Source organism: Neopsephotus bourkii, unplaced genomic scaffold, assembly GCF_033783945.1.
Source record: "Neopsephotus bourkii isolate Nb327-2 ecotype Australia unplaced genomic scaffold, CSIRO-AGI_Nbou_v1 NB_53, whole genome shotgun sequence".
NCBI classification, from domain to species: Eukaryota; Metazoa; Chordata; class Aves; order Psittaciformes; family Psittacidae; genus Neopsephotus; species Neopsephotus bourkii.
Window position 1 is genome coordinate 10069963 of NW_026900570.1, and position 27989 is coordinate 10097951.

The window sequence follows — 27989 nt, forward strand, 5'->3', positions numbered from 1 at the left end:
ATTTTTATTATGATGTGTTAAAAAGGATAGCTGTTGAAAAATATTCTTGAAATTTTGAAATATGGAAACAGACTTAAGAACATCCCAACATTTGTGTTTCCCTACCTTAGGTCTGGTTTTGGTTTAGAGTATAAATAAATTACTCTTGGACAGATTTAGTCATAATTTTTCCAGACTTTGGGCATATAATTTGATTTTTTTATTTGTAGAGGTATAGAGCCAAAATTGTGTATTTTGAATTTTGTGGCCAGTCAGGATCCCTAGAATGTACTTTTCAGATGTTGCTTTCCGGTTATAAACTGGGCAGTATTGAGATTTGTTTCTCAGGTTTTTAATATAATGTTTATGGAAGGTTATGTCAGTAGCTACACTGGCTGCTTTCTGAAGGGGTTGCCTGTTTATTCCCAAGTGGGACATTCTAGTAGCGCAGTAATAAACTAGGGGAAAGCTCTGAGAAGCAGATGAGGCGGGTAATGTAGTGCATGGTGGATTCTCAGGAAAGGATAGAGCCTAGCAGTTGCACAGGGGTATATATCCTTACTAATAAATTGGTAAGGCAAGCCAACAGAAATTATTCTAATATCCGATTTCATACTATACTGTGGTTTCTTCCTAGGCCACTTAGCTGTGTTATTCATGAGAGTTTGCCACCTTTATTTATTCCATATTATACTTCCAGTATACCAGTAAGCGTGACGATACTTTAGTTTTGTGCATACTGTTAGAATGCTGGTAAAGCTCTGCAGCTGTATATGTTGTTAAAATCCGTTAAGTGTTGCAGTTCATAAGCTCAAGAAGATATTTTGGAATTATTCTGTTACCTAACAAAGAAATACTAGCATAACAAATGCTTGCAGAATTTGCTGCCACAAGCAACATTTAGTGAAGCGGAGTTTCACACAAGTGAAATCTGCTTTTACAGCAGAGTAAAAGGACAACAGCTGTAAATGGTGTGGGAGTTATGCATTTTCTTGTCAAGTGTTTGGAATTAAATAACCTTTCTGACAGAATGCAGAGTTGATGACTGCTGTATTTTAGAACTTTCTCTTGCAAATTGTTCTTTTCTCTATTTACCCCCCTCAACTTTATAAAGTGAGCCACTAATATGCACATATATAGGTTTTAAATTCTTAATGGCTCTGGATTTTTCCTTCTCTTTCAAAGACTAGGATATTACAATTTTTGCTCTACTGAGTATCATTTTTTGCTAACTTGCACAGTAGTAATTCGATTACGTTCTGTTTGATCAAATGGAACTCAAGTTGGGTTTTTTTAGGCTTTTGAGCTTGCCTGGTAATACAAATCCAGTAACTTGTGTAGCTTGGGAATCTTATCAGAGGTGATGCTTACTTCCCCATCTGCACTTTCCATGATTGCCCAGATTTGCACTGCTTTGTGTAAGCACTGGACCCTCACCAAGTATGCTTACATGCTGTGGGACCTGTACTTTAGAAAATGCAAAGTGTAGGAAAAATGGCTATTCGGTTTGAAGTGACTTATGCTAATGGAAACTTCTTCTTGACCCTTAAGTTATTAGGAGTTCAAGTAGCACTGTTTTACCTCCCACTTACGCTTCATAGGAGCTAGTGTTTTAGATGTGCTATGGTGCTGTAATGGTGAGAGCACAGAAGATGCTAACAATCTGTCTTAAAAACTTTGTCCTTTATGAAGCAAATGAGATGTTTAGCTATACTTTAAAATAGTGAATGGCTCATTAAGTGAGGGGTCTCTAGCCCTCCTGTATTGGTTATTCTGCTGCCACACTTCCAAAAAGGGACTTATGCTTTTGTGATACTGCTGTTCTTAAAAGCAGTAATTGTTGGCATATTACAGGACAGTTTTCTACTGGGGAAAGCAACCTAGGTTTTTCTGATGTTTTCTTAGTGTACTTAGTTTTTTATAGAAAATAATCACTGAGAGACATAACAATTCCAACAGCTTTGTTCTTCATAAATCTGCATTTGAACATGTACTGTGCATTCCCCAGAGGTCAAGAATTGACAACAGTTAAACTAAAATACAGAATAAACTTGGTGTTTTCACTAGTATTGTTGAAACATCCTTTATTACAGAATCAGCTTCATACTGAAGATGGAGAAAAAATATAAATGTGTAAATCTACTACTGCATGACATGTCCAGGTTGTTCAAGATGTCGGCTAAATTTCTGTATGTTGAACATATCGATAGCTTTCATGGTGGACAGGGTTAAAAAGGAGTGAAGGACTTTTACTGGCTGACTTTTCAATATTATTAAATTTGGCCACTTTTACCTAATTGAAGTAAGCTTGCTGTGTGAGCATTTATGAAGTAAAGTGTTTCATATGGTATTTAGATTTTCTACTATAGGAAAAGCAGCTTTGTCTGTATCCTTGGACAAAAGCTTTTTTATGGAAGAGAGAAGCTAGATTGTGCAAGTGGCAAAGTACAAGTACGGTAAACACTGTCATCTTTGTGCATGTTTTACAAAGGATCCCATTGTAAGATCTTATTTCCACTTTTTAAAATACTTGACATTACTGGTACAATTCTTCAATCAATCATATACTTTCTTTTCTTGCTATAAACTGCTTAAGTTCATATGCCATAGTTTTGCTCACTGAGATGGTCATGAGCACTGCAAAAGTGTGAATGGGAAATCTGTAGACTGTACAGGGGAAAAAAGGTTTTCCGTCAGTTTTCTTTGATCGGTCACTTACGATGGATGATCTCTGCTCCTCAGAGACCCAGCCAGTTACTCCCCTCTGTAGCAGGCAAAGGCGTACCAGAGAGCCCTGCTGCCACAGCCACTTTCCCCTTCTGTTCATAAGAGCTCGTGAATGTGATCAGGGAAGCCACCTCTTGGCTTTCCATGCTATAGGATTTTTGCAGTGTCATTTAGTAAATCATTGTCTTGATGAGTATGAAAGTAATTAAACTCACTCCCTTTGGGCTGCCAAGAATAGGGAATGTATTTAGTTTGAGGCTTTTTGCTACACATCTAGAATTTTTGTCTTTTTTTTTTTTTTAAATTGATAGTGTTTACAGTATCACCAGATAAACATTTATATTTTTGGCAACTCTGGGAATCTTATTTTTTGCCTGTGTTACAGGAGAGCTGGAGCAGAAGGGAACTTAAATGGCTGAAATAACACAAGCGCGTTCTGGCAGAACACGATGTCCTATGTACGAAGACTCTTTGTTTCATAAAACAAAGTATTAATAGATGTATTTATATTTAAAAGAATTATATGCAAATGTATCCAGAAATAGAAGTAATAGCTCAGCCTGTAATTCAGTCTAAGTAAAAACTGACTGAAGTTAGAACTAAAAAACTAGATCAGATGCCTAATTTTACTGTTTTCAATGTAACAAAGTTACTAGCTAGCCATTTAAAAAAAGTTATTTTGAATGTGTCTGCTTAATTTTTAAATGTGGCATTTTAAATACTTAACTGGTGAACAGCCTTTATGAAACCGTATTTGAATGATTTGTACAGGATGTTTTAAATTCTGCATTGCTTTGCAATGCCTTTTTTTTAGTTCTCACTTTGTAATGATATAACAACTGAATATGAGAACTTTGGTGCAGCTAAATAATATTTATGGCTTGTCTGACATTTATAATCAAATATTAACAGGTATATAATATTCACTGTCATTTTTTTATGTACTCCTTAGGCTTAGTGAGTTATCCAGTTAAGGCTGGAAAAGGTTAGTGCATAAAAACTTGTTTGGGTTCCTGTTTCAGTTTGGCTTGTTAAATTAGTTGCTGTCTTCACCTTTGAGGTAGTAGAGGACTTGCTGAAAAATCCCTCTCATGGATATTTGGATATTACAGAATATTTTAAATGTGCCTGAATATGTTAGAAAGAAAGTAGGGTTCAGAACATATTTGTAAAAACATAAGCCAGCAGCAGAAAGAGGAAGGAGGGGATGAGCTAATTCTTCCACTTGAAGCTGTCACTTAGTGAAAATGAAACTGTAGATTTTTTGAGGTTTCTTTTAGATCATTCCTGTTGAATAAAGCTGGTATTGAAGTCCCAGGCCTTCCTAAAAGGACAGTGCCAATTCCTTGGCAAGAAGCTTGGTTGTTGAGGGAACTGGGATGCTTCATTCCGTCTTGGGATGCTGTGGGATGTGCCTGTATGCCTTTCTTAGGTTTGCTGGTGCAAAGAGCTAGTGTTCCCTCCTTTTCCTTCGGTGTAATTCTGTTCCTTCACATGTATGTGGACAATCTGTTTCTTGTACATAAGAGTATTAAGATGAGATTTGTGGTGGTGGTTTTTTTGTTGTTTTTTTTTTTTTTTCTTTTTCTTTCCCCATTTTTAGCAGCTAGTTTCAGCAATCCAAAGGCTGCTACTGTAATGGAAGCTTTTAATTTCAAATTCATTACACTAAGAAAAGCTGCAAACAGAGGCACAACAACTAAAGCAATTTTTTTGTGAAGGAGGTGGTAGGTGATGTTTTGCAGGCTAGCACTGCAGTCCCTTAAACAGAATTTTTTGTCTTGGATTTAAGTGCTGTAAAAGGAAAAAGTAATTGTCAGTTTCAAGGAAACTTTGTTTTCTGTCTTTTAATTGCTGGCATCCTCAATGCAGTATGTTCTCATTGCATGAAACTAAACCAAAGTCATTTTTAGGTGGTGGATAGGGAAGAGATCTGTTGTCTTTGTTTCTCCCAGAACAAAATGTTCAATGTGCTGAACCTTTTTAAAGTTTGCTTTGGTTTTGAATGCTTAAACAAATACTGCCATCTGGAAAAGGCAATTTGTGTAAGGTAACAGTGAAATTTAAGGTATCCTCTGAGAAGCTGATATGCATTTTGATGGTGAAAAGTGCCTTGTGAAGTATCCTAAGTTTGCTTTTCATTGCACTGAGCTCAAGTGTTAAGAGGCCTGATAGAGTATTTGCAGCCTTTGTTGAAAACGTTGACTGTTCATTCATGAATGATTAACAGGCTGTTTTATTTAAAGGCACGTACCTGTTTCCTCCTGTGCCAGTGTAGAAACTAGCTTCTGAAAAAGCTGTGTGTACAGTCCCTATTTGAAGAATGCTGTGTGTTCATCCAGAAAACTTTGCCCTGCCTGCAGGAAACTTTTCCTGGTCGATTTGCAAGGATTTAGAGCTAGCAAACTTTTCTGTGAGAGTGAACTTAAATAGGGCAGGTTACTAAAGTGTTAATACAGGACATTGTTGAGCTCAGAAAGAGGTCCTTACGTTAATAAAGCTGTCATAATGCTTGATGCCTGTACAATTTTCATTCAAGTTGCAACACCATAGAAGTATTTCTTTCTAGTTTATCACTTTTAGTAAGAGCCCTTCCCTGTTCTTAGCAGGAGAAAGCAACATGAAAAAGTCTGAAAAGCATATCAAATAACAAATGAATGTTGAAATGTTATGAGTATAAGGCATTTTATGTGCGCATGCATAGGCATGTTGAAGGATGTGTTCTTGTGATTCTGATAGTAAGAAGACAGAGTCTCTTTTAGTAGATTTATTTCCATGTTTATGAGCATCCGGAGCTTGTTAGTGCAAAACAAAACTCAGGGAATGAAGTTCTAGATGAAAATCCTTATGTGCATAATAGCTGTTTAGTGATTAGCATATATTTAAGTTTCCCTTAACTGCATATGTCTGGTTTTGGGAAAACAGCCATGGAAGTAGTCAGAAGCTACTTTGGTATAGATAATGCTTTACATACTCGGATTTATACCTTGGTAATGAGTAATGTGTTTGGTAAATGAAAGGAATGTAGTTCAATGCTTTTGGCTTGAAACTATTAAAGGGTTTTGCAGAGCAAAGTCTTGAATTTAAAACAGACATTTGAAATGAAACAGTGAGGCATTGCAGGGCCTGGGAGCTCTACAGGGACATCTGGTGTGACCTGCCTTTGCAGGGTTCTCCTTCTCAGGTTGGGGGAGAGACTACTGACCTTCCTGCCAACACTGATGTAAAAAGTACACCGAAGTTAATTTCAGGAAACTTTGAGCTTTCTAAAAGCTGGTTTCCTCATCTGTAAATGAGAAATTCTTCAAAATTAGCCTTGATAAGGTTGGGTGCTTTTGAACTGAGCATGATTATAGACACAATAATGTAACTTAGTTGTGCAGCTTGAGGTATGAGGAAGTATTACTGTGTGCGCTGTGGTTATTTAAAACTGTGCCTGATAAGAAAGTTGTATCCCTCAAAGATGTACTTATGAGCTAAAATGGGTGTTGTAGATAAATGGCTATGCATTTTTTTATGCTTTGCTGAAAGCAGTAACCTACAGGTGCCTTTCGGACATACTGTAATTCTCCCTGAAAAGTCTGTCAGAAGAGAGAGCAACAGGGATTGAGTAGCTGGAGGCTCGGTTGGCAGGACAGTTAGCTGTCTTCTTTGCTGTTGAGGACAAAAGTTCTGGCTTTCTCTTGAAAACCACAAATCAGTATATTGAGTTTGGAAGTAAAAAGCATTCAGAAGAAAACCCCTCATCACATATTATTGTTTAAAACTTAATTAGTATGAGTTATCATGGTAGTATCTTGGCTGTGGGCTTCCAGTATTGGCTTAGTACATACATGTCCTGCAGTTTTATCTGAAGTTGTTCTGGTTATAATGCTGAAAGCGTTGAAAAACACAGTGTGAAACCTCTGAGCCATATTCCTATGTGTTTAAGGTTTAAGAAAATGTTCAAAGAACTGTATTGAGTATTCTTTTTCATAGGCTTTCTATTTGGAAAACACTTATCAATACACAGATTTTAATAATGGCACCTCATTGTCTGTCTTAAAAAAACAATTGGCAGATGTAGGCCAGATAGCAAAGCATTCTTACTGTCTTTTGGGGAAGAGCAGCTTTAGGAGAACAGGAGTGTTGTGCAAACCACCAGCTTCCTGCTGCAGCAGCCAGGCTCTTGATGGAGCTGCTTTTGACACTTCCTTGAAATAGAGGAAGAACTTGAGGCTTTGTGCATTCCCCAGTGCAGGTGTATGTTGTAGATTCAAATTACAAGCCCAGTGGTTTAATGGTAGGATGATTTGTGTGGGAAATGCAGTTCTGCAGGCTGATGGGACAAAGGGGAATGGCTTTAAACTGAAAGGGGGTAGATTTAGATTAGATATTAAGAAGAAAATCTTTACTGTGAGGGTGGTGAGGCACTGGAAAGGGCTGCCCTGAGAAGCTGTGGCTGCCCCATCCCTGGCAGTGTCCAAGCCAGGTTCGATGGGGCTTTGAGCAGCTTGGTCTAGCGGGAGGTGTCCCTGCCTATGGCAGGGGGTTGGAACTGCATGATCTTTAAGGTCCCTTATAACTCAAACCTTTTTATGATTCTGTGATCAGGCAACCAAGGCAGAAACTGTGATCCCGAATGGGGAGACCTCAAAGTAACTTTCCTTGCTTCCCGGGAAATTGTTATTCATCCTCAAAGACAGTGAAATCATGTTTTGTTCATAGTAGAATTCTCTCAAGGGCAGCCATTCTACCCTCATCAAAAAAAAAACCAGGGAGGGGTGAGGGGGAGAAGGCTTGGGTAGTAGAAAAACAGTCTTTTACTGCTCATCAAGCTTTGTAACAGGTTTTTATTTCTTTAAATGAGGTAGAGGAGGATACTAATTGGTTTTGGCTCTATGATTTTGTCAGCGCTGAAGCTTTCTTGTTTTCCTTTGTGGTTTGCCTTAAACGTACTGTACTTGCTATATCTAGTAAGCTGGGTTTTCTCTTTCAAAGGCATAGAAAACAAGTCTGTGCCTGTTTTAATCTTATTAAGTTCCCCTCTAGCTGTTTCCCCTTTTGGTTGGGGATATTGCCCATATTTGGTTCTAGCTCTGGTGCAATCAGTTTATATCTGATTGTGTGGTATGGTATGCTGCCTTGCCTGAGCAAACCCTGGTCTAATTTATGAATAGATGTGGCCTAGATTAGCAGCTTTTGATTTTAATGTTTAAAAGTACATTATAAAAGATCTTTTATGTAATGCAATACGTTATTTTTTTTCCTGTGAAAAATGCAACAAGAGGCACAAGGACTTGCCTGCAGCAAAGCTGCTGAATTAAAACCAAGCAGGGGGAAGGGATGGTATAAACTACAGTTCCTTCCTTTAGAGTGCCTAAATAATATGGCCTAAAATAGAGATGGCAGTGCATTACCAGGAAATTATTCAATTTGGTTTAATAATAAGCTGCTTTCATGATCTCTTGCAATTCTGCATGGTGTGTTTTGTATATGTGTATTATGCTTCAAAAACTGAACATCTGAAAGTATATCTGTCTCTTAAACATATTAGTGGCTTATTTGAAAGTACTCATGGTTTCAGTGAGTGCCATGGACTTTTAACTATGCTTTCTGCCGGCCTCTATGTTAGCAAACTATTTATTAACAAGAAATTGTCATTGGTGTCTTTATTATTTGTTGTTCTGCTTGGATGCATATAGATAAAATTAAGTGAAAACGATTGCCCACTTCTGTTAGAGGAGTGGTAATCAGAACAATCGGTGCCATTGCCTAAAATATTTTTAAACAAGCATCTGTTTGGAAAAGCTTACAGGTAAACCATCCAGGTGTTTTCCACGGTCCCACCACTGTGCTCATCTTTCCAGCTGAACCGTCTACTTAGGTCTTGCTGAGAAGAAGTGCTGCTTTACATTCTGCATCTGTACTAGAAGTGAGGGGGAAAGGTTGGAGAACCATAGAATCCTAGAATAGTTAGGGGTTGGAAAGGACCTTAAGATCATCTCGTTCCAACCCTCCTGCCATGGACAGGGACACCTCACACTAAACCATGCCACCCAAGGCTCTGTCCAGCCTGGCCTTGAACACTGCCAGGGATGGAGCATTCACAACCTCCCTGGGTAACCCAGTTCAGTGCCTCACCACCCTAACAGGAAAGAATTTCCTCCTTATATCCAATCTAAACTTCTCCTGTTTAAATTTGAACCCATTACCCCTTGTCCTGTCACTACAGTCCCTAATGAAGAGTCCCTCCCCAGCATCCTTGTAAGCCCCCTTCAGATACTGGAAGGCTGCTATGAGGTCTCCACGCAGCCTTTTCTTCTCCAGGCTGAACAGCCCCAACTTCATACTGGAGGTGCTCTAATCCCCTGATCATCCTCGTGGCCCTCCTCTGGACTTGTTCCAACAGATCCATGTCCTTATTATGTTGAGGACCCCAGAACTGCACACAATACCCCAGATGAGGTCTCACAAGAGCAAAGTAGAGGGGCAGCCTTCGACCTGCTGGTCATGCTCCTTTTGATGTAGCCCAGGATATGGTTGGCTTTCTGGGCTGTGAGTGCACACTGAAGCCGGCTCATGTTCATTTTCTCATCGACCAGCACCCCCAAGTCCTTCTCTGTAGGGCTGCTCCGAATCTCTTCTTTGCCCAACCTGTAGCTGTGCCTGGGATTGCTTCGACCCAGGTGTAGGACCTTGCACTTGGCATGGTTAAACTTCATGAGGCTGGCATCAGCCCACCTTACAAGCGTGTTATCTTTGGCTAAGAAGTGGCATCTCAGAAACACTGTGTCTTGTCTTGAACAAGATCACATTGTTTACGGTTCCTGAGCAATATTTGCATTGTAAAGCTGAAGTTTTTCAACAAGGCAAGCATATAATTTTTTTAAACAATGATTCCAGTGTATTTCAAGTCCACTGTAAGACACAGTAATCAGCTGTCATCTTGAGAGATGATGAAAAATTGTTTCAGTAATAAATAAATGTCTTGTGATATCTACCTTACAGTTAATAATTGAATGTTTTTCATGCCCCAGCATCTCGTGGCTGTCCTTTGTGCTTTTGTACCTAACAACAAAAAAGGGAGTTTGTTGGTTTGTTTTACTACTGTAGTATATTCTGATTTGTAAGGGAGCATTCTAAAATTGTTTGCTCTTTAACAATACATATTTTCTCTCAATAGCCAACTACTCCACCAAGCCAAGGGAGGCCTGATTCACCAGTTTATGCTAATTTACAAGAACTGAAAATATCTCAGTCTGCACTTCCACCACTACCTACAAGTGCTCCGGTCCAAATAAATGGGGAATGGGAAACCCATAAAGATACAACTGGACGCTGTTATTACTACAACAGAGGATCACAGGAACGAACCTGGAAACCTCCACGGTGGGGCCGAGATGCAAGCATTAATAAAGGGGATACCCAGAGCCATGCAGATCATGAGGTAGTTGTTCTGAGACCACAAGCAGTGAGATTGTAATGCACGTGAATGCTGTTTTGCTGTGGAATTTGGGACTGCTGAGTTTTGGGGTGTGAAGGAATGTGTTCATTTGTCTTCTTGGTCATGTGTCTTGGTATGAAGTTGTAAACAGTTTAGCTCTTTAATTGCTTTTGTGTGCAAGAATGAGTACATGAGCTGTTTAAGAGAGTAATAAGTAGTAAACAGGTACTGCAGCTTTTCCTTTAAAGGTAATGGAAAACAAAGGAAAACTAATATATTTTGAAACTTAATAGGACTATAAATGACAGTAGAATAAGACAACCTTTGTAACTTCTCTGACAGAGAATGTGTTCTCTTTCCCAATGTATTTGGCACATTTTGGGGGGGAGGAGGGGAAATGTGACAGTGCTTCTAGAGCAGGATTTATAGGGACATGTTGAAAAAGGCAAGGGGAAATTATTTATTTTTTATCAAGACCAGTCAAATAAATGGTAAAACAAAGGCAAGGATATACAGGTGTTGGCTACTACTGGGTTATTGCTGTGACAGTTAAGTATGACATATTTTTCTTAGAGGAAAGTATTTTTGTAGAGGGGAATTAAGATGGATTTAGAGATCAAGATAGATGTAGAGAACTTGAGAGTTCTGGAGTAAAAACCAGACTTAATAGAGTTTGACAGCACTTTTCTCCTACATATAAAAAAAGACATAATTGAAGCTTCTATCAAAATAAAATAGATTGATTTTTATTTTTGTACTTAGATTTATACATATTTTAATAATATGTTCTATAATGCTTTTAAAACATTTTTTAAATATGACTTCAAACTCAAATTCTATTTAATGAATTATTAAAAAGGTGGAATAATAATGAATATAAAATAGGTTTAATTGGATACCTTGTTGTAGCTTTTTATTTGACCATTTGCTTAGGAGATTTGAATTTATTCACTTGTCAGTGATTTCTGCCTTGGATAGCTGTAGACCAAACTGGGAGAAAGGGCAGTTAAAGGAGCAATATTTTGTTGTCAAATTGTGTTAACTCTGAGAAAATGCCTTTCTTCATTCTGTGAATGACCCCCTAGAGAACAGAAGACAAGATCATTAAAATTACTGTGCTAGAAGCTCTGCCTAGCCAAGTGTCTAGGTCCAAGGTAGCAAATGCTGGTGGGGGGGAGGATATCCACCCCAGCTTTTGGAAATTAGCCATAGAAGCTTTTGATTATATTATGTTCAGGCCATGGACATATTCTGTAGATGTATCAATGTTTTGGGTTTTTTTTTTAATTATGCAAACCTTTTGCAAAGCCTTTGGGCAAAGCTTTGCCACAGACCTTGCTTAAGAGAGTTGAAGTGTACCATGAAGTTATTTATGTTAAAAGCATATTTCGGCTAATATTTGAGGTGCAGATATATTCAGTGCAGCCAGTTGCTAGGGAGAGCCAGGCATTGATTGGTGTGTTTTATCTGAACTACAGTGGTTCAGATAAAGCAAAGGAATAGCTGGGAGATGGATATAACTATTCAAATATGCTTAAAATTGTGCTCTTGTGTTTAAACAGTACTTAGGTTAATCAGTTTTCTGATTGAAAGAAAAAGCAAACATCAAGAAATCTTCTACATGTTTCACTTTTACATACTTTTTCAAATATGAATAGTTTAGGTCAATTTCCTCTGGAGCCTATTGTAGTATTTAGTTTTAAAATTTAATTGTGGAATGCTCAAAGATTTTAGATTGCTGGAAGCTCTGTTGTAGGTGTTTACCTCTGGAATGGTAGTGCCAGAAACAGGAGAGAAAGGAAAAAGGGACCCTTTTATTGCCTTTGGCAATGCCCTTCATAGCAGCCCTTACATCTGCAAGTATTTGAGCAGCCAAATTCTCTTGCCACAGGTAAACTGATAAAATGTTTGTGGCTGTTACTTTGGTATCTCTGACGATGGTCTGTTAATTTATCACTGGCTGTCCTTTTGCTGGATAAGACTCCTGTTTTTAGTATGGATAAGGTGATTGCTTTTTTGAGTAGTTACTCTCCTTGTAGTAACTGGCTTTCTGTTGTTATCATTCTTCCTCCTTTTCATGGAAGGACTTCCAGTAAATCTTCCTCCTCTGCAGATGATCCCTCCAACTTGTACTCATACATCAATACCATAACTTCGAAATTTAAGTACTGTGATTTCTGAATAGCAGGATGTGTTCTATCTGAAATGTTATGCCTTCTACCAGCCAAGGATCCAAGATAGCGTGAAAGTCAATGTGCACAGAATTCCTCAGGACTCTGTGGCATAGATATTGTTTTGGGAAGTGAATGCAGGGGGATTGATTTTTTTGTTTGTTTTTTGTGTGGCTTTTTTTCTCTTTGGTGCATGGAATTGATGCTTTGAATAATACTACAATGTCAGCAAGGAGATGAACAAGGTGTACAAGGAAACAAATTGTTTGACATGTCTGTGCAAAAATCTTTTCTACTCTACACACCAAAGTTGTTCCTTATATTATAATTCACTTCTACTTTCAGAAAATAATCTTAAACCTCAGCTAGCTGTGCCTGGTAGAAAGCCTTGCTTTTGCATTGCTTGTTGTGACATGCATCAGAGTTAGATGGACGAGAGCAAGTGGAAATTTGTAATATTTCAGGAGGCATTCAGAGAATTATAGAATGGTTTGGGTTGGAAAGGACCGTAAGATCATCTAGTTCTAACCCCTGGGCATGGGCAGGGATGCCTTACACTAGGCAGTGTTGCTGAAGGTCTCGTCCAACCTGGTCTTGAGCACTGCCAGGGATGGAGCATTACAACTTCCTTGGGCAGCCTGTTCCAGTGCCTCACCACCCCCACAGTAAAGAACTTCCTTGAATCTAATCTGAACTTCCCCTGTGTAAGTTTAAGACCATTACCCCTTGTCCTATCACTACAGTCCCTGTTGTACAAAACCTGTTGTATAAATACTGGCCTCTACAAAGGTGCAATTGGAGTTTCAAGTTGTCCTTAATGATTATTGTGTTGCCAGATACTGTTTGGGAATGGAAGAAAAGGGTTTTGGTATAAAGTTATGATGTTGGTGGAAAACCAAGGTAGCATGTCTCCCAAGATTTTTGAGGCAATCCAGATTACTAAAGCCAAGTCTCTTCATTCAGTAATGCAAATTTGTGGGAATAAAATTGAGATCAGAGTTTAAAATTGAGTAGCTGAAATCTGGTATAGAATTAAAAATTATATCAGTATAAATCAGTTGTTCTGAAAATACTTTGAATTGCCCAGCAATTATCAAATATTTCTGTACTGTAAAAATGCATCTCTTGCTCCCTGATGTAAGGTATAAAAATGTGAACTCCCTGAATTTATTACTATTCTCTTTCTAGTCAAATAACCTTTGATCTTTCAGATTTTAAGCACTTTCATTCTCAAAATTGCCTTGTATGTTTCCAACTACTTGTAGCATCTTTCATCAGAAGAAAACGACCACAGTTCTTGTTACAGCCAGTCAGATAGTCAGTATGGTTCTCCTCCAAAGGGTTGGTCAGAAGAGTTGGATGAACATGGTCAAACCTTATATACCAATGACTATACTAATGAAAAGGTACTATTTCCTTCTTCTCATCATGTGTTCTAAATCTTTTCCACTAATTCACTGTTAGAAATACAGATTTCTTTTCCAGAAGTGCATACCTCAGCAGTATCCTCTTGTTTTTTTTAAAAATGCATGAAACTTTAGCAATTGAACTGGCTTTTTTTTTTTTAATGTATGTTCTTTACTGCTTGGAAAAAGTTTTCTTATTTTCGGCTGGGTATTAGATTACATTAAGTGAACATATTATGTATATATATTTTTTTTTTTAAATTCCTGCCCTCCCTCATCTTCTTAGTTACACTTCAGGAATGAACTTCATATCAATATAATGTTTTTCTTACTGTCTTATAAAAAATTGTTCTTGTCTACATAGGCCTCGCAGTTAGGATGGTTTCGAGCTGAAAATAATACTGCTTTATCAGTTTCATCCTTTACCAAAGATTTTCAGTACTGCTTTCAGATGTAGGCAAACTTCTTAATCGAACTACAGCTGTATCAGCAGATTTATGTTCTGTTCTAATTGTCTAATTGCCGCTGACAACTTAGTGCGATTTTCGGTATGGCATAAAAATCTGTTTAGCATAGGATAGGTGACTCCTTGTTTATATTTGTAAGCAGTCAGTTTTTTTGTAACTGTTCACCAAAGTTGCATTTTGTTTTGTTTTTTCACTTCAAAAAGTGGTCACGGTAACAGTAGTTTATTGTATTATAGCACCACCTCTTCTGCAATTGATGTATGCACGTTTGTTTTGAAGTCTTTAAAGAACTGAGTTTTATGTCCATTTGGGAATCTTATCCTGCTTAATCTACTGCACTTTCCTATGTTTTAGCAAGCATGCAAACTTTTCTTTTTTTAAATTGCACTGGGATTGATAGAAAAGTGTTTCCCATCACAGCTTATTGGAAGACAGTCTTGTGAAATCTGCATGACCCAACAGCCTTGTTGTGTTTCTATGCATATTTTTGTGTAGTCTTCTTGTAGATGTTTGCTCATTACAGTTTTTCCCTTTCTGCATAACTAGTCACAGTTTTCATAGTTTTAACTCTCTAATTGTGGGAGCTGCATATAGAGCTTAAGTAAATATCTTTTTCATGATGTATCTAGGAACTGTATCTCATGTTCCTGTTGATATATTAAAAATTGAGTTGTTCACAAAGTGAACAACTTAAATTTTCTTAAATTATCAGCAGTTGCTGGCTGAGCTTCTTGTAATTCTGTAATTTGATGCATAAAATCCTTATGCAGATCTGATGCAAAGATTGTGCCTCTGTGTAAGAGTGAGATATGGCATCTTCAAAAATACCTATTTATCACAATCTCTTGGGTGATACTGCAGGACTATTTTCTGAAGAGTTATAAAGTATTAGTGAAACCAATTCAGGAAGCTGAAAATTGTGTTGCTGTCACTGCTAACTAGCCTTGGTTAGCTAATGGAGGTTGTGGACTAGATGCTGCTGAAGTGGATGGCACTTCATTGAAAATTAACTTTAAATCCCAAGTGTCAGATACTTACTGTGTTACGACTGTCATCCTGATTACATTTCCTGTTGTACATTTTCTTCTTTTTTTTCTACAGTGGATAAAGCATGCAGATGAACAAGGTAGACCGTACTACTACAGTGCTGATGGTTCCCGATCAGAATGGGAATTACCTAAGGTGAGTGACTTAAAAAAAGAACTTTGACAACTTGGGACTTTCAGCTCCTCTTCAGTAAATGCTCTATAGGGCCTTTAATGTGAGTTATTCACAAGAAGAGGTCTTACATATTGCACTTGGTTATTTCTTGCATTATTTGTGGAATTTCTGATCAAGAGAGAAGAAAATACTCTCAAGGACCATGAAAAATGGATGTATGTAAATATTCAGATGTCAAAGAAGATCTTATCTTTGCTGAACTGAGCTTTTCGTGCAAGGCTGCAAAATGATGTATGTGATCTTGCTGTGATAAATAAAGTTCTGTAGGAAAAAAGATTATTATTTTTTTTTATACAAAATGTTCCTGAGAAACTGTAGTCTATTTTTATTTATGTTTATACAGACAGGTGTTGAAAACCAAAACTTTCAGTAGAGTTTTGTGGTATTTTTGAGGATGACACAGTTTCACCAGAAATGTGTTCTCGTGTTTATTAATTATGTAAGTAAACCAGGAATTTGTAGGAAAATAAGAGCTAGGGACACGTAGTATGTGAGGATGTACCTAATACGGTTTAGTTCTCATTTTGACTTTGAAAAACTACTGGATGTTTTTCATAATGATGTAACTGTGTATGTCTTTCCGGTCACTAGGGTGTTAGTTCAATCCTACGTAGTAAGATGGCTGTTAAGAAAGCTTCATGCACAATGTGTGTCAAAGTATACAAAAGAGCATGTTTCTCAATTACTGCTCCTTCAGTCCAAGAGTTGGTGTCCTAAGTGGCTTTCACTTAGAAAGGATCCATCTCAATAGACAGTGCTTTTATAATATTTTTGAGAAAATACTTACAATTGAAATTTATGAATGAAGCTGTATGCTAGACTGTTTTATTATGTCAGTAAGAGAATTTGTATTGGAGTCACTGAAGAGTTGAGTTAGGTTTGTGAATTCTCCTGTGTTCATCTGATGTGTTAAGTAACAAGTTTTGTAAGATACTTTTGTAAGATACATAAACCTAACAATTTAGTCTATAACTATTGGTTTTAAAAGCTCCTTACTTATTGATTAGCTATTAGATTAAAAAGTCTGAAAAATCTGCTAGACCAGGTTTTACCGGAAGCAATTGTTTGTTCTGTCTGTATAACTGCAGTTAATTTTGGGGAATAATGTTTTGGCTACTTCATTCTGTGACTTCTGCAATGCAGAAAATTTTGACTGTGAAGTTGCTTTCCATGAAAATAGATTGGACTTGAACTAAACAGCAAATTACAGCAAGACATAAAGGTAATCCAGAACTGCTACTTGAGGCATATTAGCATAAAGGCATTGGGGGGGTCTAGTATTTGTGTGTTAGTACATGAAATTCTAACTAAACAGTAGTTCTAAACAAACATCTGAGCTCCACTGTATTAATAGCTACTTACAGAATGAAGCATAACATCTGTTTTGGAGTTCTGATTTAGTTCTTGCTTATATGAAAATCATCACATATTGCTGTTACAAATTTTCATTGAAAATTGCTACTCATGAGCTATTTGGACAGAATGTACTTCTTGAAAGGAGTAAATCTTCTGTGGCAACAAATACAACATTAATAAAAGTATCTGTATCTGAAGGACATCCAGCAGAACTGTTGCAGTTCTAACTGAAGCATGATTGAAGATTAGTGTCTCAAATCTTGCTGAAGCTGGTTCCAAAAGTCCTTAGGAACAAGTGAATTGAAAAGACAATGTAGACCACAGAAAAGTTATTAAGAAAAAATAATCTGTATTGAAAACTCATGAGTGGTGAAAGAAAACTGCAGGAAGACTTCAGCTCTTGTTTAAATGAAAATGAAGTTACTAAGTGTCCTGGTTTCAGATGTAGCAGTTTTGTGGTTTGTGTTTTTTGTTTGTTTTGTTGGGGTTTTTTTCTTTTTTTTTTTTTGGGGGGGGGCGGTGTTGGTTTTGTTGTTTGGGGTTTTGTGTTGGTTTGGGGTTTCCCCCCCCCAGCAGCTGATGCAGTGCTGTGTTTTGACTTTAGTCTGAGAGCAATGCTGATAACACACCAGTGTTTTAATTGTTGCTAAGTAATGCTTACCCTGATCAAGGACTTTTCAGTCTCATGCTCTGCCAGTGAGGAGGGGCACAGGAAGGTGGGAGGAAGCAGAGACAGGACACCTGACCCAAACTAGCCAAAGGGGTATTCCATACCACAGCACGCCATGCCCAGTATATAAACCGAGGAGAGTCACTCAGAAGGGCAGATAGCTGCTTAGGTTGGGCTGCTCAAGTCAGGCTGGGTGTCGGCTGGCCGGTGGTAAGCAATTGTATTGTGCATCACTTGTGTTTATTGGGGTTTTTCCTTTCCTCTTTTAGTTCTATATTCTCTCTCCATGTCATTTCTATTATTATTAGTAGTAGTAGTAGTAGTAGTTTGTACTTTAGATACTAAACAGCTCTTACCTCAATCCGTGGGGTTTTACATTCTTTTAATTCTCCTCCCCACCCTGCATGGAGGAGGGGTGGTGTGTGAGGTAGGTAAGCAAATGGCTGCATGATGCTGAGTTACCAGCTGAGTCTAAGAGAGGATGTTAGAGAAAAACTCTTACTTTTGGTCAGTTTGCTCCCCAGTGATTTAGTTCAAATTGCCTTCCAAAACTTGTTGTGAAATGAAGTGATGGAATAGCATGGTTGTGCAGTGCTGCTAAACCGGAAAAAGAAGATAATAATTTTGTTAGATGATTCTTAATAATTTAGACTTTGTTAGAACTAAAAATTTGAAGTAGCATGTTAACTGAGCTAATACTAAAACATTAATGTTTTTTATTGTAGCAGCATTAACTGTAAATATAAACATGCTTTGGAAAAACATTTCTGGTATTCCTGAACGTGTGTTAAAAATGGTGAGGTGATATACTGGGCATTGGGCACTGTTGCAAAACAAATTATTGTAGACAGTCTCATAGAAAACTCTCTAGTCATGTATATTTAAGTAACATCTAGGGATAGCTGAATGCTTCTGCCTAAAAATAATGTCTCAGATGGAATAGCTTTAACAACTGCTGGAAAGCCTATTAAGGCTCATAAGGAGTGTGACACAGAGAACAACATACTGAATTATTCTTTAAAATGGATAATAAGCTTTAACCATAATTTGTACTATATCTTGCAAAAGACTTTGAGTTTTCTCCTATGTCTGTGCATTCTGCTACATTCAGTTGTTGGTTATTGCCAATTATGTAAAAAAGAAAAAAAATAGCAAATAGAAGTTCATTCCTGCATAGATTACTATGATAAAATATATTTATTTCCTGTTTAGTGAATTAATAATACCTAAGTCATGTTGAGAAAGGCTACAACCCTATTCTAGAAACCTACTTTTTTCTAATGAGAGTTGTATAATTTAAACGAATGAGGAATCCTTATTAAGGGGTGGGAAGAAAGTTAAATTGATCTCAGGAATGAGACCTCTCTAACATCTAAAGAAGGTAATATATCAAGATGACCAAAAAAGTGAGGAAAACTATGTAATAAGTATTGAATGAAATAGCTCAAAGGGGAGATAAAGAGGACAAGCTAATAAAAAATAGAAATTAAGTATCTCAGTTTTTCAAAATGTGTTCCTAGGCTGATATCTAGCATGATGTTTGGCCATCACTGGGCTGAGCTCTCTGATTGAAGAGGAGAGTTTGAAAGAAAATGCATATATTCTAAGCCTCTGGACTGAACCCATAGTTTTGGTGTTAATATTTAAATAGTGTTATATTGCAATTACACTTTCTCTTCTCAGAAGTTCCTGTGGCATTAGCTCTCCTTGCTGTATCTACAGAGAAAGATAGAAGAGCTTAATTTTTGGCAGTCCTAATAGACTTGCAGTCTGTTAATTTGCTCTGCACTATCAATATTAAGTATGACCTCAGGGCCTCAGTTCTGATATTCAGGTGAATGATCTTCCTGCTGGAGACCTGAATGCTATCAAACAGAACATGCTATATAAAAAATCTCAATAAAACATGAAAACATGATGCAGATAATACCAGGAAGATATCATACAATCAAATGGGAAAAGAAAATAAAGATGAAAACATGTAAATGGGGCCAAGTTGTCTTACAGTAAATTTGTCTTGTTCTGAGCTGCGCTACTTGGTTTGGAGGTAACATACTGTGTGTTGGCATTCATATCCACTGTAAGTCTATGCACTAAATAGTATCATTAGCAATAGTGAATCCTGTTCACATTTTTGTCATAAACTTTGGGATTGCTTGGTGAAAGTTGAGACAGTTTCAGCCAATGTGAGGATCTAGATGGTTTTTAAGGACAAAAGTGCTAGTGATATGACAAACCTGCTTGTCCCAGTGGTCTCCTCATTCTGCATGCGTTCTGTTTAGGATCTGTTCCTTCAGCGCAGCTGACTTCTCCAGCTGCTGCCAGCAGACATCCCGTGGCAGAGAATGAGGAATTTTCTTTCCGTAGAGAAAAAGGGGAATGAAGTCCTTAGAAAGACAGAAATTACTGTTTTATTGATGTTGTTTGTTTATGTAGGTGTAAGAAAAGTGTTATGGATTTAGTTGGTAAGAAAAGCAGAAGCTGTAACATCGGTGTTAGGTCCATCACAGCACCAAGTAAGTTTATTCAAAGCCAGTAACAGCAGTAGCACTAAAGAGTGGTTTTGTTTTGAAGGAACATGTAAATTTTTTTTTTCCCTTCTAAATCTTTTGATTTCAAGCAGTTTGTTGGGACAGCTGCAAATAATATGTTAGAGTGTACAAGGTGCTAAAGGTACTAGGGTACCAGAGTATTTTTAAATGCTGCTCTTTTGGTCTTTGATCGCAAGAGCGTAAAATGCTTTTTACAAACTTTCACTGTGTATCTATTGCTTCCCACTCTTTTCTCCCTTCACCCACCCATTTCCTTTCATCTGGTTGAGGATGTTGTTAATGCAAACCAAGAAGAATCTTTTTCTGTTTCTTAAAGCTGACAGATCTGTGTCATCTCTGCAAAAATGGGGACAGCTGCTACAAATAACTTGGGGCTGTTACATTTATTTCAGACACAATTGGGCTAGGACAGAGCCTTGAGCCATTCAGAAATGAGGTTAAAATTAAATATAAATCACTCGGCCAGTTGAGAGGGTTAGAAAATTTTATACCAAGACAAAGAAAGATTTAAGTAGCTGGTGAAGGCATTGGACAAATTCAGCAATGAAAATAACCCTGTGTAACCTAAATTTATCCCACTGGTGTCCTTACCCTACACCAAGAGCTGTTGTACCAAGAATTCTCTGTAACTTGATGTATACAGTCAGGGTATGAACAACTGGCTTGTGTCCTCCCTCCCTGACAGGAGATGCTCCCAGTGAAATAGGAAACAAACTGAAGGGATGTGGCAGTAATGGGTTCATGTAATGGGACAAATTTGAGTTTGTGGAGGATTTTCAAGGAGTGGTAGTGTGTATGTTTGGAGTTTTGTGCTGCAGTATCAAAAGCTTTAGAATTAAGAAAACAACACCATACCCTTAGAAGGTGCTGTTAATGTTCATGGTGTAGCAGATGTGATGTTAAGGTACGTGGTGTAGTAGAGGTTGCTCTATCAGGCAGTGGGTAATCTTGAACGGGTCGGTTTTATTGCATTGTACAGCCCTTGCCTGATCTCTGTTTTCAGGATGACACCAAGGCTTAGGCACAGAAAGCCTGCTCAGAGTTATGGAAAACAAGATCTTTGTGTGAGGGAAGAAGAGCCCAACCTAGTTGTTTATCGTTACTGATAAACAGTGGGAAATATTGCAAATGCCTGTAGCAGAGGCAACAGCTCTGCAGGTGGAGTCATATAGAGTATCAATAAGTCAACCTGATTTGAAACTGTTCTGAAAGGCTTTTTGAACCAAGATGATTGGGTGGCGACAGGCCGAGGAGTAGCAGAGGTGGAGTCATCTGACTTGGCTGCGCTACTGGTACTGGCTGCTTCTCATTAGCCAGCAGACTCTACCTGATCTAGAGGATGGCTAGTTCAGTTGGATAATGCGGAGCCTGCAACAGTATCTGTATTTCACCCCCGCTTAATACAGTTTGTAATGAATAAAACCAAATCCCCCCAAAACCCCTCATAAACACCCGAGTGAAAGATTCACCTCTGTGGTGAAAAATGGGGCAAAAATGTCAAATGTTCCCTTTAAAGACTCATCAGTTTACTAACTATATTGCCAATGCAAATTATTTAAACTGCTAAGATATATATATCTCAGTGCTCCTGAGTTGTTAGCAGTGCTTTGTTAATTAGCCCCTTACACTGTTGCTTTGCTTTCTTCTTAAATATGCTTCGTAAAACTAGAATTTTGTATTACTTTATAGGTCTTTTCCCCTTCAAGATGGGGTTGCCTATTAGATAAGTTCACTGACAGCTTGTGGTGGTATCACAGGCACCTTTTAAATAGCGATCACCTGTAATTAGGCCTGTGTCAATATCCTAACTCTTAACATAATTTAAATTCAAGACAACAGTCTTTGACTATTTAAACTTCAGTTCCTCCAGTTACTCAAATGAAAAGTGCATAGAGGATTTTCATAAATAATATTCACTGGTGTCACTAAAGTGTCAGTCTATTTCTGAACTAAGTGGTTCTATTTCATAGCAAGAAATAGGTTTTAAAGGTCCACTTAAATATGTTAGAACTGCTGCAAGAACACTGTGGCAACCTTCTCTGATTCAGATACAGTTTCACTGAAAATTGCAATACCAGTGGGCAGTTCTGCTGCATATTGCTTAGGTTTCTGCCAGTTTTGAGTTGTAGGAGCATCTGCAGAGTGAATGTTTCTGTAACAAGAAAGTAAGCTAGTATTAGATTGCTTGCAGCATGAATGATGGTTCTGCTTTTGATGTAAGAAGGGGACAAAGAGAGAGCTACTAATCCTCACCACTGTAAGGAAGCAGTTGTCATGTGGGTGTAGATGTGCTGAGCCCAATACAAAGTCAATACAATCTCAGAAGTGAATTTCTGCAGTGGTAACCAATACATTTCTGTATATATAAGAACTACCAGGTTTTATTCTCAGTACTGCTTGATTCATTCACCTAGGACTATTTTACTTCTCTTCTGCATATTGAAATAATTCAATGAAATGCTAAAGTTACTTACCTTTTCAGCATCCTATTGATGTACTGGAGCATTAACTTTGTTCACAGCAAAGTACAAGCCTAACACAAGCATAGTTAGTTAGTAGTACAAGTGTACTACTGCCATGGTAGTAATGCTGGTTCTTTATTTGGGCAATAAACATAACTGTGTTCTGCAAATTAGCTTAAGTTTAGCTTTTTTGTTAATCAGGTTAAACCTTGCCGTGCTTTGTTGGCATGTGTAGGTATAGGCTAGGGTTGTCTTTAAAGACCTGAGGCTCTGAGCATATGGTAGGAATCAGCAACAAAACTGTGGAGTTCAGTGTGTTTGCGAAGATTTGTTGCTTTAACCTTTTTAAGTAAAAAGGACACTTGACTTCCCTTTGTTACTTCTCACCCAGTGGATTCTCGTCCTTTACATGCCTCTGCAAATGCTGCCTTTTGTTTCTCTTTTTGTGCAGATTTTAGTTTTCTGTTACCGAGTAGAAAGAATTTGTGATGACTTGAAAAAGCCATATACTGATACTGGCTTTTCTTGTTTGTACTTTTAGTATTAAACTTTGTTAGCAAAGAGTTGTTAAAAATTAATTCTTTTATTGTGTAATTCATTGTAATTGTATATAATTTAGAATGGCAATGCTGCTAAGTGTGCTGCAATGCTGGTATCTAATCAAATGCTGGGGCCTTCTTGTGACCTCCTTCACATTTTCTCAGCCTGTGCTTTGTATGCTCCTCTGTTATTAGAAAACCTATGTTATGATAAATCCGTTCTCTCCTTGGCTATTACAGCTCTGCTGAGTCTTAAACTTGACCTAAACACCTAGCTGCAGGATAGTAGGGTTTTCCTTTTCTTGCACAAGAGCTAGACAGGTCGTATGGTACTGTCAGTGCAACAGGAAGAATGAGTATTAAAATCTTTTATTTATTCTAACTCCTTGGTAGTTCTTAATACACTGGTTGGTTTCAAATCCAGCAGTAAGCTGTCACACAAGAAATCAAACTTCCATCTGCCAGTGGACAGTATTATCCCAATAAGCCAGTCTTGGTTACTGCATTGGAGAGGACTACAGCAGAAAGAACAGTTCTTGAAGACTAAATGCAAAATTCAGTGGCCTTCAAACCAAGGCCATTTTCACAGCCTTGAATGACATCACGAATCTGAAAGTTTGCAGTGTTAAGATGTATGAATGGTATGTTCAAGTCGTATTTATGTGAATTAGATTCTACTTATAGTTTGATTTTTCTTTTTTCTCTTATTTAGTATAATGCTTCACCACAGCAGCAAAGAGATATAATAAAGAGTAGGAGTCTGGACAGGAGGCTACAAGAACCAATAGTTTTAACAAAATGGAGGCACAGCACAATTGTGTTGGATACCAATGATAAGGTAGGAGCAAGTTAAACAGCATCCTGGAATACCAACTGCTTTTGATGTGTGAAATATTTAATGTAACAGCAATAAGTATGCATGAATTTCTGAAATACAATTTTCCTTCTGTTGTATCATTATGTATAATATTCACTGCAATCAAGTGCTGTTCAACAACTTTGCTACTATTACTTTGTGAATAGTAGCTCTTTTCTTGTTATTCTTCAAGTATGTTAAGTGGTGTTAGTCCAGGGTTTGGTGCGTACAGCTGTTTTACTTATAATTTGGAATTTCCTAATTAAGTTTAGGCTATGGAGTGTAATTAGTATTTGAATTCAAGAGTTATGGATGTGGGTGAGGTGCTCATCTAAAGTATGTTGAAATGTCATGCCTCGATGTTTCAATTATAGGAAACACCAAGTAGGAATACACTTGAAAGATTGCAGATGAATAACTGAAATATTCATAGAATTGAAATAAAAGTTGCACTTGCTAAGCTAAAAACTATGCCTAAAAGATGTAAGTATTAGTTTTACATACTGGATTTATCCCATTAATGACCGTTTCATTGACCTCCACTGTAATATCTTAAGAAGAAAAGCTCTGTGTGGTTACAGCAGAGTTATAATATTGTTTTTGAAGGACAGACAAGAGTACAGAAAGTGCTGAAACACTTGGCTTTGGTCCTGTCCAGAGCTGAGCTGGGAGTTTAGTCTGAAAAGAGCTGTTGGTTAGTAAAAACAAAAGCTGCTTTCTGCCCGTTCTTAGGGCATGTTCTTGATAGTCTGCACAGTAATAGATACTGTTTAGGCCAACAAGAAGACAGAGCCTCTCCCTTGCTTTCTCTCTGCCTGTTTCTCTCCAGTTTGATTTTTGTCCCAGCTGTTCCTGCTTCTGCAGAGACATTCATCGTGGGGGTGGGGAGGGTCAATGTGAGGTGAGTGGGGAGGACCTGAGATGGGTTATTGTAGGGTGGTAACTTGCTGGCTTCTGTGACTTCTCAGCAATCCATCCCAAGTTTCTTGGAAACAAATACTTTGTAATACTGAAATCATATCACAGACTACTCAGAATGAGATACCAGGAAACAGCATTGCAGCTCCCCTTTTCTAAAGATACAGGGGAAAATGGGATGAATGTAGATTTGGGAGTATGAAGAAAAGCCTAGAAGTTGAACAGTATAATCGCAGATGTCAAAGAAAACTTAAATGGGCAAAACACAGTACTTGTAATGAAAATGGATCTGCCCAGGATATTACTTGCTTGACCTGTTGCTTCTGGCCTGTTTCAGTGGCTTTCCTTGCTGAAGTAGAGTATAGGAGAGCGGGTTGTCATGAGCTGACTTAATTCCTAGAATGAGATTTACTGGATTTGATCTTAAGCTTTTGAGCTGTTTAGAAGATATCAGATATGATGTTGAGGAGCAGTGGACCATGCTTGTCTTGGGCTTTGCACCTGTACAAATTAGTTTAACTTGAGTGATTCTGAGAACCCCATACAGCTCCTTTCCCCTCCCTCCTCCTCCTTATGTATCCTGTATCAAGTGTGTTGTGATATTGCATGAGAGACAGTCTAGATGGAGGAGTCCTGATAAATCAAAGCTGGGTGAACACTTCCAGCCTGGTGCAGTTCACTCTTCATAGGTATGAGGAGTAAGTAAGAAAGAGAATGAACAATTCTATTTTGGAGATGGCTTAAAGTTTTGGCCTCACTTCTAAAGACTTACCTTTTTATTTTTTGGCATTAAGTTTACTTCTGTTCGGGAATGACCTTTATGTAGTGCTGCAGTGAATGAAGAAGGTCTTTTAAAACACTGATTATGTTGGTTTACTTTTCTCCAAGACTCAATGTTCAGACACTGACACCTTAAACCTAGTGAAGCAAACATGGAAGTGTAGAAATGCCTAGTGTAATAACCAAAGCAAACTTATATATGAGCCATATTTGTTAATTCTAAGTCAGTAGCTTAAAGTTGCAGCATGCATTTTTTTTGAATGGTAAAGAGACTATATATAGTTCATATAACAGCATAATGTTAATGCTTTGAAAAACTAATAAAAATGTGTAGTGGAACAATAAACTGGTGTTCTGTGGGAAGATAGGATTTGTTTAGTGCGTTGATACACCTGTTTTATTACCACTGACAGGCACACTGTTATACATCCTGCTTTAAATTAGTATGTGGAAAGGGAATAATTCATGACCAGAAATACTCGACTTCTTGTTTCAGAGCTGCTCAGTGTATGAAAGCTGTCTCAAATTGAGAATGAGACAGAACGAAAAACAAGCATGGTTCTCAGGATAGGTACATCAGCCCCAAGTTAGTTTTTTAGCTGGCTCCTAGGAAAGCTATTTTGTTTAGATTTACTTGTTTATTTTTCCTGGAAAATGAACACTGTTCTGTGAAAACAGGCCAGTCAAAAGAGTGCTTGAAATGTGTCAGGGTAAAACTATGAGCTTCCATTGCTGGTGAGAATTTGATGATACCAAGTGTACTTGTTAACTCTTTATTGGCTGTGGCTGTACATAGCTGTCAGCTAAAAATTTTGAAAAGAAAAAATCCTTCCTGGGAGGACAATGTTGATTTCCTTAATTTGAACTTTTTAAATTATTACAGACATATGAAGCATTTAGGCTGTTCTTAGGACTGCTAATGTTCTCTTGTTATTATGCTACTAAAAGGAACTATTGGGCCACTCCTGTAGGGAGATTTAAAAGTGTATGTTGAAGCATGGATGTGCAGTGTCATGTAATGATGGAAAAGCAACTGAATTTGGGATAGCTACAAAGGGAATTTAAAAGAAAGAGGGAGAGAAATGTTTTAACAGTAACAGAGAACAAGTAATGTTTTTATTCTACTTTAAATTCTTTACCAGATTTTCAAGCGGTGTATTTGTGCAAAGCAATTGTTACTTGAGAGGAAATGCATGTGCCTTTTTTTGTTCCAGATGGGCAATTTTTCCTAGTTTTCAGAGACTTAGTGCCTTTTTTTTTTTTTTTTTGGTCTGTAGTTAGTCTAGTTTAAAAGAAATACCTGAGTCTCTAGAAATGTTCAGTGCTTAATCATAAGGAAATTAATGGTCATGACTCACAAAAATTAATAGAGCTGGTATATGTTTTTCTACATATAAATCAATTTGTTGTACTAATCTTATTTACTAACCACACAGAAATATAATCTACTTTTAAAATTTCTTGGGTTTTTTTAGTATTTCTTGTATGGTGCCCTGTATTAAGTTAGTATTAGCTATGTTTTTTGTAATTTGCTAGCAACGGCATAAAAAAATCTGCCCCTTAATAAAGGTAATCATCTTACATTAATGCATAAAACCACTGTTTAGTAAGCAGGTTTATAATACAACTATCTAAGAATACAACAAATGCTTGATAAAAGTAGTATGTTATTATTGTAATATGTGAGTGCGTATAAAGAGAAATATCTTTGGGGTTAAAAAAATAATTGTAAGAAAGACAATAACTTATGTTGCCTATTTGGATTTTACAGGAATCATCAACTGCTTCTAAGGCCAGTTTTCCTGAAAATGAGACCTCTCCTTCTTCACCAAAGCATCAAGCCACGGTCAGTGTGCAAAGTGTTTCAATAGATAAGTAGGTGTTGTAGAAACTAGGCTATTCATGATCAGAGAATTGAGGGTAAGCCTGCTCAGTATTGAGAAAAATAATGGGATAAAGCTATTTGAAGGCTTTCCGTTTTAAAAGGAATGCATTGCATCCAACTGTGCTTTCAGAAAAAATGTCTTTGGTTTAGATACAGCTTGGTGATAGGAAATTAAGTAAAAATTCATTGTAGGATAAAGTTGTGTCACATTATTTAGAACTCAGTTTGCTTCTTCCAACAGCCATGTTTTCTCATCTAGTGACTTGGAAGGTCAAAGCAGAAATAAACTCCCCATTTCTATAGAATCTCTCACTGTCAGTAATCAGTAATAGTTTCTAGGACTTGATATCTCTATTTTTCTCTTATGTTTCAAAATTTGGAACTGTACAATGCTACAGTAGCATTGAAATATGTGCCTTGATCAATTTTAGCAACCCTTTAGTAGGTAGCTCAGGGCATTAAAGGCACAACTTCCGTTTCATGCTTACTCTGCACGCAGAGGAATCTTTGTCTGGCTTATTCATGCTAATCCATCTTTACAGCACTTCAAACAGTTTTCCACAATAAAACAAAC

The 27989-nt window shown here is 37.5% G+C and overlaps 1 protein-coding gene across 9 annotated transcripts in view; it reads left to right on the forward strand.

Moving 5' to 3' along the window:
• ARHGAP12 (Rho GTPase activating protein 12) overlaps positions 1 to 27989 on the forward strand; it is a 75303-nt gene that overhangs the window by 23939 nt on the left and 23375 nt on the right. For 6 of the 9 annotated variants that reach the window (XR_009724982.1, XR_009724984.1, XM_061350282.1 and 3 more), the window contains exons 3-7: positions 9872 to 10135; positions 13569 to 13709; positions 15278 to 15358; positions 23689 to 23814; positions 27302 to 27376. Coding sequence is in view for 7 of the 9 variants with exons in the window: in XM_061350282.1 (XP_061206266.1) it covers positions 9872 to 10135; positions 13569 to 13709; positions 15278 to 15358; positions 23689 to 23814; positions 27302 to 27376 (687 nt within the window). In the remaining 2 variants the exon portion in view is untranslated. The remainder of the gene's footprint in view (positions 1 to 9871; positions 10136 to 13568; positions 13710 to 15277; positions 15359 to 23688; positions 23815 to 27301; positions 27377 to 27989) is intronic. The other 3 variants (XM_061350319.1, XM_061350330.1, XM_061350338.1) reach the window with 3 other exon arrangements.